Source organism: Primulina eburnea, chromosome 13 (assembly GCF_022965805.1).
Source record: "Primulina eburnea isolate SZY01 chromosome 13, ASM2296580v1, whole genome shotgun sequence".
NCBI lineage: Eukaryota > Viridiplantae > Streptophyta > Magnoliopsida > Lamiales > Gesneriaceae > Primulina > Primulina eburnea.
In genome coordinates, this window is record NC_133113.1 from 25654815 (window position 1) to 25667941 (window position 13127).

Here is a 13127-nt window from a genome sequence, read left to right on the forward strand (position 1 = left end):
AATGAGCATCTGGAGCGTGAATGTAACGCCCCGAAAATTTTAAAGTCCACGCAAACCACGTGCATGCAGTTATTAAAAATGATGTGAATGAAAAATGTTGAAGGATGTGAAGTGATTGTGACTAATTCGTTAATGGTGGCGACGTCGTGAGGGTTATGGTCCCAGTGGGAGCCCGACGATCGTGTTTCCATCATTGCGAATATATGGTAACGAATATGTGGTAACGGTTTTGTGGTAACGGAAGAATGGGAATATCGTGAGGGGAGAAGGCCCCAGAGGGAGCCCATTTATGGGAAAAGGCCCCAGAGGGAGCCCCGACGATCGTATTTCTATTCGATCATGTTAGGCCAAGGCTCAGTTGACCGGTGAGAGTGTCGCTGATGTCCCCGCCGCCCAGTACTGTGGTTTTATGTAGATGGATCCATCGTCATGTCATGTCATGTCATGTTGAGGAAAGTCACAATTAACGATCTGAATTCAACAGAAGAAAATGAAAAGGAAAATGTTTATGATCATGAAAAATGATTTATGTCATGTCATGTTGAGGAAAAAGGAAATTCATGTTTGCATGTCATGAAAATGTTTATATTTAAAGTTTTATGCATCATGAAAATGTTTACGAAAATGTTAATGTTTATGCATCTTCATGAAAACGATATTTTAAGTACAAGTATTTTTCACTGTTATATGTTGATTGTATTACGTATTACTCGTTATAAAGATTATGGTGTGTTGAGTCTTTAGACTCACTAGGTGTGATGGATGCAGGTTATCATGATAATGCTAATGGAGGTCTTGATGGTTGATCCGACTGGACTGAAGGTGCACATGACCCGAGGACCGACGCTAGTTTCCGCATATATGTTATGATTTATGTTAAAAGATTTGCATGACTTTTATCATGAGTTTGAGTGGTTTTTGAAAGGTTATAGTATGTGCTATACTTTTCAAATGTTATTTTTAGATTTAGAAAAATGTCAGTTGGTTGTTTATTTTTAAATGATGTCAAAAATATTTTATGAAATTTTATGGTTCGGCCGAATGCTATGTGAGGTTTTTTTAAAAAAAATATTTCTAGTACTTTTAAAGCAATAAAAATATCAGGACGTTTCAGTGAAGTTTACAAATGATCCAAATATGAGTGGAACGGCTGGCCCAACTGTAATGCCTGAGATTTGATGTGTTGTTAATCTGAAATGATTCGTTGATTAATTGATGTGATTATAGACAGAACGGATCAGACCGGGGAAGCCGGAAAGAAGTTGGAATTATGTGCGAGGAAAAGACCTCGCGCATATGCGCGACCCTGCCAGGCGCATATGCACGAGGCAGGCAGAGAACCTCGTGCATATGCGCGGAACATGAATCCGCGCACGTGCGCGAGGGTACCCGAGAGTTGTGAAGAATGGAAAAGGGCCTCGCGCATATGCGCCGAGTGAGGGCGCGCATATGCGCGAGTCACCGTGATGCTAGCCGAGACATTATGTCTCGTGCATATGCGCCAAAGAGGGTCGTACATATGCGCGAGACATGCAGATTGGATGATGAGCCATTTGTCCTTAGGCATGCAAGATATATATATAACACCTTCATTCAGTTGGCACGAAAGAAGTTCAGAGAAAAGGGCCGAGGAGAGTTGTGAAAAATCCTTACGCCTTTATATTTCGATCCGTCTGTCTGATTTTGAATCCGACTTCAGTACTGTGTTCCTATCGATGCAGGCTTAAACTGAACGTAAGTTTTGTTACTTTTTGATATGACTTGAAATTATGATATTGAAGAAATCAGATAGGATTCATATATGAAGTTCTTGAAATGTTAGACATCGTAGAATCGAAGTCAGATTGAGAAACAGATTGATTATGAAATTGTTATGATTTTCAGAGTCGAATTGATTGAGAATTGATATCAGAATTGTATTATTACCGATTAGGAGATGTTGGGATTGATATCTGATTGATGTTGTATCGTTAGTTATATTGAGACTGCGCCGTTATGCCGTTGAAACAGAATTTGATTGAGTTCTGATTATATCCAGTATTGATTGAGTAATGTATTGATATTATACTCCTTGATATTGTCATTGCCAGATTGAGTATTGACAGATTCAAATCAGAGACTTCGACAGAATCAGATCTACAAGAAAGAAAGGTATAAGTCAATGTCGAACCGGGAGAATAACTCGAGTGTGAAATACTTGAGTTTCCCTAAACCACATACTTATTGTTATTGTGTGCATTGATTTAAATTGATTTGCTTGTTCTATTGATTTATAGAAAGCATGTATTAGACGATTGGTCTTGTGATAGACGGGCTTGACGATGATGGAATCGTTACTGACCCATTGCACATTGTCACCGAATAATGATTGGCGGAGGTTGCCAAAGTCTGTGACGGATAGATCAAGACACTGGATGTTTGGTTATATCGAAGTGGATAGAATTGGAGGTTCTTCTATTACTGATGTTCGATATGGAATGCCAACTTCTGGAAACCGGGATCCCTAGACTAGGATTGAGTCTAGTATGAGCCGTGAAGTTGAGAGTCTGATTGACAGTCTTATATTGATTATGTTTTCAGATTTTGATACATATTCCTGATATCTGTTTATGATTTTATATTGATCATATGATTGCATGTTTCGTTGATTTATACTGGGATATATTTCTCACCGGAGTAAGGAGTTATCCGGCTGTTGTCGTGTTTGTATGTGTGCATGGCAACTGGTGGGACAGGATCGGGGTCGAGGAGATGAAGAGAGATCGTGATTAGAGTGGAGACTACGGACCTTGATTAGAGATAGAGTCTGGACACTTGATATTTAGTTGTTAAACATTAGTCTGAATGATTGTATATAGTACAAGACTTGTACTTTAATACTGACATGTATATTAGAATGTATTCCATTACGTTCCGTATCTTATACTGTATTTTAAAAAAAAAAATTAGATCTTGTTTATTATAATCGATTAAATTGTCCCAATGATGATTAAGAACATGATTAGCGTCTGGGTTCCCACACCAACTATGAGCAGTCCAACACATAACGGTGAAACCAAGCTCTGATACCATGTTAAGATTGGAACTTGGACCTAACTTGAAACGTCCACTACTTTTAACTTTAAAATCTTACTAAATTTTTTCTTTATAAAACTCGAAACCTTTAACTAAAACCCACACAACTTTTCAAAAATCGTAAATGCATAAAAATTCTATAAATCGTCAACCACCAAAATCATAAGGCAACATTTAAAATTAATCCACATTTAAAATTAATCCAAAATTGAACTTCAAAATAAAGTATGAAAATCTTTAATTAAATCCTGAACAATATCTTTAAAACTTTGACTATTAAGCTAATGCAGAAATAATGTCCTTCCGGAGTATACTGTCGGACTCTATCCATTCAAGCATCATCGCCTCCCTCAAAATCATCATCGCCTGCAACCATCCAAATCTAGTGAGTCTAAGCATGTTCTAACCATACATAACAAATAATACATATACATGCATATGCATTAAAATCATACTTTTTTTTAAAATAGACTTGTAATCATAAATAAATAATTTAATCGTAAAACTTTCCATCATCATATATCATATGGGTAAAGTTTGATCTTTGAAAGCGACTAGTTGTATCCTCTGGTCGACTTAGCAGTTTTAACCCATCATTGCGCATGGGAACGGGCACTAGGCACCGACGTAGAATAGAAATATGATCGTTGCGCTCCCTATAGGGCATTCTCCCGCAAACAGGCTCCCTTTTGGGCCTTCTCCCTCACGATATTTTCAAAAATCATATATCATATTCTTTATGTCACAATCAATTTACATCTTTCAAAATATTTTTTTTCTTTTCTTTTTAATCATAAAATGTCGTGTCCTTTCCACATTTTAAAAATAGCATTTTCACAGTAAAAATTTCGCAACATTATCATAAATCATAAAACTCCATATTTTCATCGTAAACGTGTTTAAAATATCAAATAACTTGAATTATGATTCTTTGGGGCGCTGCCAAGCCTTTCGTATTAACCGAAACGTAAAATGATCATTTTACCCATAGACTCCAAAATTCTCAATCTTGACTTTTTCTCACCCTTATTGACTCGAGCATATCCCATAGTATCATATAAGTTTAAATTTGACTTCTAATATTTTTCTTAGACGTAAACCCGAGCCTTTCGATTTAATAACTTAATGACTAAACCATGAGACATTTTTAACCCGAATGAATTCAAAACTTTCTTCCCAAATTTTAAACATAAAATTTTCATCCCTAAACTTAACATGACACCTTAAAATATACACATAAACATTTCTTAGAGGTAAAATTAAGCTTCTCAACTGATTTTCCAATTCATTTAAAACTTAACCGTATGCCCGGTTTAAACCCGAATCGACTCAAAACTTGACCAAACTTTACCAAAATTGAATCATAGCTTATTAACACCTAACCATACCTTATACAACTCAAATCGAACCATTTAATACCCTCGGAATAGCTTAGAATGTCTACTGAATTTTTTGCACAATTGATCAAACCCTAACCCAAGCCAACTTTCAATCCATAGATCCTAGCTCTTATACCATGTCCAGATCACCCTATGAACCCATCCTAGGAACTAGAGTGAACTCTTAGAACTCTACTGGACCAGCCTCTACAATCATCGCACTTGCAACCTTAAACCCGCGCCTCTACAAGCCTTAAGCGACCCAAAGAGACGTGCAACCTTTATCCTCCCTTTCCAGCCCTTGCATAGCCCATCTAGGACCATGACTAGACCCTATTAGGACCCACGAATATGTCCTTACAACAGATAACAGCCTAATTCTTCCTAGGACCAAAAACGCAAACCCTAGTTCCTAAAAATCCAATTTTCGTTCAGCTCTTGCATCCATATTGTCCAGCCCTTAAACATGCATCTATGGACCCTTAAACATGTTTAAAATCGTCCCTTCCCATAAAAACGAAAATAAAATCAAATTTTTAAGATGTACAAGCCATAAAAACGAAAATAAAAGGAGAGATTCATATTTTTCATGCAAACATGATTAAACACACATAATATGATTTGAATGGTACAAAAAGATGATTTAGAAATGTGTATTTACGTTTAAAAAGCTCGAAATACGAATACCGTAACAGTGAAAGTCGGTGACGAATGGAGGATGATTTCTATTTTTTTCTACCATTTTTTTTTGTCAAAATCTCACCAAAAACCTACCTTGAGATACAAGGGAGTTGAGTGATCGTTGTTGGAAGGAAGAACGTTGAAGAAAATCGAAGAACGGGTGAAGAAAAAAAATCAAAATCTTCCATTGCCTAGACTCCATGCTTGGCCGCAAGTTGCCTTCAAATTCATGCAAGTGTGTGTGTGTTTCGATGTGTGTGTGTTTAGGGGTGTGTGTGTTTAGGTTTTAGAGCTTGATTATATATATCAAAACAAAACAAAAAGTTATCTAAATCACTTAATTAAAGAGTTTAATTAATTTTATTTTTTAATTAATAAATTAGATCCATAAGATTAATAAAATGATTAGGCCTAAAATTAAAGGATTTAAAATATCTATTTATAATTTTTTTTTTTATAAAATACACAAAATCCCTTGCTCCCACTAATTAATTTAAAATTGACCTTAAAAATGCAATAACCTTAAAATATTTAAAATAAATATTTTTTTAAGTAAAAATAAAAATTTAGCTTTTAAAATTTTTAATACCTTAATCGTCTCCGATCCTCTGTTTCGGCCAACCACCGATATTCGTCTAAAAATCTTTAAATCATGAAATCAAACGAATTTACACAATTAATCATTTATTCACTCAAAATATATCATTCATGCATCCAAAATCATTTAATTAAAATATTTTAGCAATTTAATAATTTTCATGCATGCGGTCTACGTGAATTGATTTTCGGCATTACATAATTCAACCTCAAAAGGTAGCTCTAGGAGAGGATTGTCAAAGTCCATACATACAACTACCAAATATTTTTTCCGATCGATATGAAACATATAAGACAAACCTAGTGCTCTTCCGCTTGTGCATATAGTTGTGCTTAGTTGTTCTTCTTGGACCGTCGGCATGTAAAATAAAAAAGTTATGGACGAATAATAATTTAAATCAGTTCAATAATTTATGAATATCCTCTATTGTGTTAAATGGTAATACCGGGTTCACTTGGCTAAAGACTTGGTATTAGCAGACTTTTGTTGCTGATTTCTTCTAAATAAATCTTGATCTTCGAGTTTTGTATCCGGTGAATTGTTATTAAATCTTACGTCCAAAACGTAGACTTGAATAATTTTGTCGTTGACTTGAAATTACAGCTGTGGATGTTCTGTTATCGAAAAAAAGAAAAGTACTCCAATAATTGCATACCGCCATCATCCTGCTGCAGAAAGAAAGCGCTAGAACGAGAAAGGAAGAGCAAATATTCTTGAATATTTTGTGAGTAATTAATTATGTTGCTGTTTGATATCTTTGATGATATGTTGTAAAATTTCATGTATCTTTTTATCATTATTTAAGTTGGGATAGCCAATTTGTTCTTGTTAAACTTGCAAAGTGACTTTACATGGTTGATTCTTTGGTCTGAGTTAAAAAAAAAAAAACCCATGAGATTGAAGTTGCTTAATCTGTTTGATGATTAGAGATTCTATGTATGTAGCGGCTGTGGATCCGAGTGTGTTGTTTCAAGTCTTTACTACTTGTAAAAGTAATCCTCTAGATATTTCTTTGAGAAGACTCAGGCAATTGCGATGAGTGATTTGTGTTTGCTCTTTTTTGGCAAACAGGGTGGTTTTCGTGATTCTTGAATCGCCACCAAGGAAGATTCAAGAAAATGGTTTTGGGGGAGGTATTCCTTGGAGCATTTCTTCAGGTACTGTTTCATAAATTGGCCGACGGTGCCCAGATGGCCTTAGTCCGCCGTGAGAGAATGGATAGCCATTTTATGAAGCTAAAGAAATCCTTTGAGTTTATCGCAGCCGTGCTTGTGGATGCTGAAGATAAGCAGTTGACGATGGAATCTGTAAAAGTATGGCTGGAGGATCTAAGGGATTTGGCTTATGAATTAGATGATATATTGGATGAAATCACCACCAGGGCTTTAATTCAAGGGTCTAAGGAGATCCAGCATCAGAATACCAGTGTGTTTCGGAGAATGATTCCTACTTGCAGCAAGTTCATTCCAGGAACACTTGTATCAAATTATCGGCTGATGTCCAAGATAAAGGACATCACAAATAAACTGGAAGACCTTAATAAACGGAGGAGAGATTTAAATTTGAGTGAAAGTGTGGGTCGATCAAGAGTAATAAGGTCGGAAAGCACGTGTCTGGTTGTGGAATCAGATGTTTGCGGGAGAAATGAAGATAGAGAAACAATAAAAAAAATGTTGCTCGGGTCTGAAGCCAGCGACAAGAATTTTAGTGTCATTCCAATTGTTGGAATGGGTGGTATTGGGAAAACTACTCTGGCCCAACTGGTTTATAATGATACAGATGTGAAGCAAAATTTTCACGTGAGGGCTTGGACTTGTGTTTCTGAAGAGTTTGATGTGTTTAAGATCACCCAAAAAATTTACGATTCAATGACTGAGATTAGTGGTCAAGCCAAGGATTTAAATATGTATCAGGTGAGACTAATGGAGAAGTTATCTAAGAGTAAGTTCCTTATTGTTTTAGATGATGTTTGGAACATGGGGTATGAAGAGTGGGACAAACTATGTCGTCCTTTCAACTTTGGGCTACCGGGAAGCAAAATTATTGTTACAACTCGCGATGAAACTATTGCATCGAGGGTGGGCACTCAACCCGCCTACCACGTGAAGTTATTAACTGATGAACATTGCCGATCTCTATTGGCCCAACATGCTCGGAAATCTTTCCAGGAAAGACCGGATTTAGGAGAAGTTGGTGAAGGACTGGTAAAAAAATGTAAAGGCTTACCTTTGGCTGCAAAGGTACTTGGTGGAATTTTATGCACTAAACTTAGTGTAAGAGAATGGACTGACGTTCTAAATAGCAAGCTTTGGGATTTACCGAAAGAAAATGATATCCTTCCCGTTTTAAGATTAAGTTATCACCATCTTCCTCCACATTTGAAACATCCATTCGCGTATTGCTCGATTTTTCCTAAAGATTATGAATTTGATAAGAACGAGCTTGTATATTTATGGATGGGAGAAGGATTTCTTGAACTTCCAAATGAGAAAAGAAGAAAGGAAGACTTGGGTCACGAGTACTTCAACGAGCTACTAAACAGATCCTTTTTCCAAAGAATCACCAGTGATTCGAAATTTGTGATGCATGACCTTATAAACGATTTAGCTCATTTTGTTTCGGGAGGGGCATGCTATCGTTTGGATGAGAAACTGGATACTAATCAGAAGTACCAATTACCCAAGAAGACTCGTCATGCTTCTTTCCTGCGTCATGAATACGAAGTTTTCCGTAAATTCGAGGGCTTCCAACAAGTTCAAGGTTTGAGAACATTCTTACCAATGCCGGTCCAGAATTCACTCGTTTGGCCTCCTTTCTATTTATCCAATAAAATTTTAGTTGATTTGGTACCAAGATTGCTTCGTTTGAGGGTTTTATCTTTAAGCGGCTATTCTATCACTGAGCTTCCTAGTTCTATTTGCGAGTTGATACAATTACGGTACCTTAATCTATCCGGGACTGCAATTCTCACGTTGCCTTCTTCGATAAGTGATCTTCTCCATTTGCAAACTTTGTCTTTAAGTAATTGTCGTTTTATCCACAAGCTGCCAGGGGCCTTGGGAGCTTTATCTAACTTGCGCCATCTTGACATCTCTAATACCGATCAACTGAAAGATCTGCCGGTTGAAATTGGTCAATTGAGCAGCCTCCAGACGTTACCCAAAATCGTTTTGAGTGGAGTTGGCGCCTTGGGACTCAGGCAACTAAGGGGTCTAAAGCATTTACGAGGGACTCTTTCCATTTTTGAGTTGCAAAATGTTGTAGATCTTGATGATGTCAAGGAGGCGACTCTTGGGTATAAGGACGAACTTGATGACTTGCAACTATCATGGGGAAGCGACACTGGTAATTCACAAGGTAGAGGTTCGGAAGATGTGATAGAACTGCTAAGGCCTCATCAAAACTTAAGCAAGCTCAAGATTGAATCGTATAGGGGTGCGAACTTCCCAGGTTGGATCGGGGATCCATTATATCTAAAATTATCGTGTATGAATCTCATTAACTGTACTGAATGCACATCCCTACCGCCTTTAGGACTACTTCCAGAGCTCAAACACCTGCGTGTAGCAGGCATGCCAAGAGTTAAATGCGTCGGAATTGAGTTTTATGGGAGTGGTACTGGGGTCCCATTTCAAAAACTTGAAACTTTGAGATTTGATCACATGCCTGGCTGGGAGAAATGGTCGGCTTTTACTGAAACTGAAGAGAGTTTGATACACTTCCCACTTCTTCATCAACTTACAATGTTCAAATGCAACAAGTTAAAAGTTGTTTCCCCATTGGGATTACCCTCGCTACAGAAGTTAGATATTGAGGAATGCGACATTGTTTTGTTAAGAAGTTTCCGTAATCTTGATTCATTAAACTACCTGAAAGTCGAGTCTATCTCCGGACTATCTCATCTACCATTGGAACTTATGCAGTCGTTAGCCAAACTTGACGTTTTAGAATGTTGTAGCTGCAACGATATGCTAGCTCTTTGGCCAAACGAGATTTCCCGCGAACAACTTGCCAAATTAAGACGGCTGGTTATTGCAGAATGTACTCAGCTTGTATGTTTGGGAGAAGGAGAGCAACAACTGCCTTGTAATCTTGAAGTTCTTGAGTTATTTCGTTGTGGAAGTTTGACATCCCTTTCGAATGATTTAAGCAACCTTAGGTCGTTAAGTGAACTGATTATAAAAAATTGTGCTAAATTTGTCGACTTTCCAGAGAATGGTATTCCTCCATCACTCAAACGCCTGGAGATTCTTAGTTGCAATGCCCTCAAGTCCCTGCCAGGAAACATCTCTGAGCTCGAAAGATTGGAGATCAAGGAGTGTCCGTCTTTGAAGACCTGGAAAATGGTCAACTTCCCGGGCACCCTCAAGAAACTTTCGATAAAAAAGTGCACTAGTTTGGAGCCCGTTACAGAGTTCATGTTCCCCCAGAACCGTGTAATGTCTCTGGAAGATCTCAGTCTTTCCAATTGGTTGAACTTCGATAATTTGCTCCAGCGTTTGCACGATTTTTCAAATCTTTTCGAACTGTATCTATCTAAGTGTTACAGTCTAAGGCATTTTCCAGAACAAGGGTTGCCACCAAACCTTAGAGCACTTTCTGTCGAAGAATGTCAACAACTGAGGTCCTTACCGACAAAGATTCGAAGCATGATGTCCCTTGTGTCACTCGAGATACGGAGTTGCCCCAGGCTTGAAGACTTTCCCAACTGTGATTTACCTCCAAACTTATCCTCACTTAGGATCTGGGATTCGAAGAAATTCAAACCCTTGAACAAATGGGGCCTGCACAGACTCGACTCGCTCCAAGAATTTTCAATTTGTGGCGGATTTAAAGATGTTGAGCTGCTTGGTGAAACCTGCCTCTTTCCTCCATCTCTTCTGAGATTCTCGATAGCAAGATTTCCAGTACTTAATTCGATATCCAAGGTCCTTGAAAATCTTCCCTTGCTTCGACATTTATTAGTCATGAACTGTGCAAAACTTAATCTTTTGCCAAGTGAGCAACTACTGGAAAAGCTGTGGCATCTAGAAATCAGTGATTGCCCACTTCTCAGCCAAAGGTGTCTAAAAGACAAAGGAGAATATTGGCCCAAGATTGCTGGAATCCCTTGTGTAAAGATTGATGGAAATAATGTGTATCAACAGAAAGATTAAGTTTTGGCCACTCCAGATGCCAAATCAGGTGCACACATTTGCCATATTTTCATAGACTTTAGCACCCTTTACCTAACAGATGAAATACTCTAATCTTCCAATTGAATTTTCTTTTTATGTGTGGTTGCAGATCAAGGTCACAGAAGCCTTTTGCTGTTCTTGGTTTGAGGTATCATCAGTGACTAAAGATCTGAGGAATTGTTCGATGATGTCCTTTGTGATTTATATTATCAAGTTAATATTATTTTTTTAAGATTGTGGAGATATGTGAATGTGTTCATGTTTTGGGGATACCATGAGTACTGAGCTGATTTGTAGCAGCTCATTTTTTAAAAATTCAATTTTAATAATAGTTAAATGTATCATATGTACATAATTTTTATTTTCTGCTGTCCATGATTAACCAAAAAAATGTTTCTGTAATTTCTAGGCCACATGTGTAACGAGAAAAGGAGCAGCAGCCGGTGTCGACTCCAACAGAATGTAGGAAATGTACCTGAAATTTATCACTTGTTTGTATTTTTTTCTAGCCTATTGAATAAATCTGTTTACTTAACTTAACTGATCAAATATTAATTAGTATCTATTGGATAATGATTTAGTGTATAGAATAATCAATATGTTTAAAAAATACAAATTTTAAAATAATTTTTTATTGAATAATGATTTATTGCATTAGAGAATTTATTGACTCAAATGTAATAAACAATCTTTATTTTAAAACTTCCGATGCGTTTTGGGCAGGAAAAAACCGAAATCCAACAAAAAGGTGGGTTGTTTTTATGAGTATTGATACTGTATGAAAAGAAAAATTTATATGAGACAGTATTATGAGTTAATTTTGTGAGATCGATCTTCTATTTGGTTCACTCATGAAAAATATTATTTTTTATTGTAAATATATACATGGACAAGAGATCTACTCGTGTACGAAAATGCCCTTTTTTGGTCGCCAATGTTTGATTGTCTTTGTGCTTCTGGACCGGTTCATTTTCTTTTTGTGGTTCTTTTTTGACCGTTTCAGAATTTTCTTAGCTTTTTTTGTTTACTCCATTGTTGTTATGACTTTTAACCTCTTATCATTTTCAAAGCATCAAAGCACAAAATAAAAAAAATAACAATATGTAAACAAATACAATTGGTTGCTACAAATTATATTTGTTGTACACAATTTTTAACTTACTCCACCATCTCTCATTTTTTTGAAGGAAAGTGTATCTAGTTTCGAGATTCAAGAAACTTTCTATGATTAACTGCGATGGGGAAAGAAGATTTGTGTTCAAAAGTTAACAATTTTTATTTTCCATTATGCAAATACAGCTGTCCTTGAGAAGATTTATTGAATATTGTCTTAGAGGCATCATTTCTTTTTTTATATGATAAAATATGTATTGTTAGGTGTGATTTTTTTTTTTAGAACTGTTTATCTTTTCATCGAGATTAGTGGAGCTGATCCATGCTGTAAATACCTACGAACGGCGATCGTCAAGATCAGAGATTGAGTTCCTCGTTTAGATTGCACTGAAGATCATAACGATTTAGCGTCGAGATTGGATTGCCGGAATTTTACAAATTCGGCGGCGTTGTGGCGACGTTCTGGGCGGCGCAAAGGTGGTGGAAGGGTGGTCGAAATTTCCTTGTGAAATTAAATGGGTGGTCGAAATCTTGCTTTTAGGAGAGGAGGAGATTTTTTGTATTTTTCTTGTATAGCTATGTTACATACTTACATGTTATCTGTATTTGATAACATATTAATCAAAATACACTAATCCAATGCTATTAGGATTCATAATTCTAATACCATCGGGATTCCTTTATTTTCGTTAATTAAAATCCTCATGTAATGTATATCATGTAAAGTCGACTATTGATAATGCATAATTTATATGTCCAAACAAACGAGAATATCCTTGAGAAGATTTATTGAATATTGTCTTAGAGGGCATCTTTTCTATTTTGTTCAGTAAATTTTTTTTCTGGTTGTGTTTGTTTTAAGCAGTGAGAGACAACGTGAGAAATTCACGATTCAAAAAACTCATATATTCATAGTATGCACAGAAACATGTGTAAATATGATATGGTAAATCTGAAACATTTTATATCTAAAAAAGTTCAGTTTTTAACATTTAATACTTTTCAGACCCTTTTTTTAATAAAATTTTCTTACATTTTTTAAGGACAATCACAAATCTTAAAGAAAAGTATGGAATGAAATACTAAAACAAACCACGTCCTACT

At 36.3% G+C, this 13127-nt stretch overlaps 1 protein-coding gene across 2 annotated transcripts; it reads left to right on the forward strand.

The window, feature by feature from the left end:
- Positions 1-6149: 6149 nt before the first annotated feature.
- LOC140810912 (putative disease resistance RPP13-like protein 1) lies at positions 6150-11093 on the forward strand. Of its 2 annotated transcripts, XM_073168835.1 has the most exons (4): positions 6185-6202; positions 6337-6457; positions 6805-10917; positions 11020-11093. In XM_073168835.1, the coding sequence occupies exon 3, from the start codon at positions 6852-6854 to the stop codon at positions 10887-10889; it is 4038 nt and encodes a 1345-aa protein (XP_073024936.1). In that variant the 5' UTR covers positions 6185-6202; positions 6337-6457; positions 6805-6851; the 3' UTR covers positions 10890-10917; positions 11020-11093. The 2 variants fall into 2 exon arrangements, with proteins under 2 accessions (XP_073024937.1, XP_073024936.1); XM_073168836.1 differs by having other exon boundaries at positions 6150-6461.
- The last annotated feature ends 2034 nt before the right edge of the window (positions 11094-13127 follow it).

What these genes read in the sequence shown, in the direction of transcription:
- LOC140810912 (XM_073168836.1), top strand. Translation starts at nt 6,852, where the DNA reads ATGGTTTTGGGGGAGGTATTCCTTGGAGCATTTCTTCAGGTACTGTTT.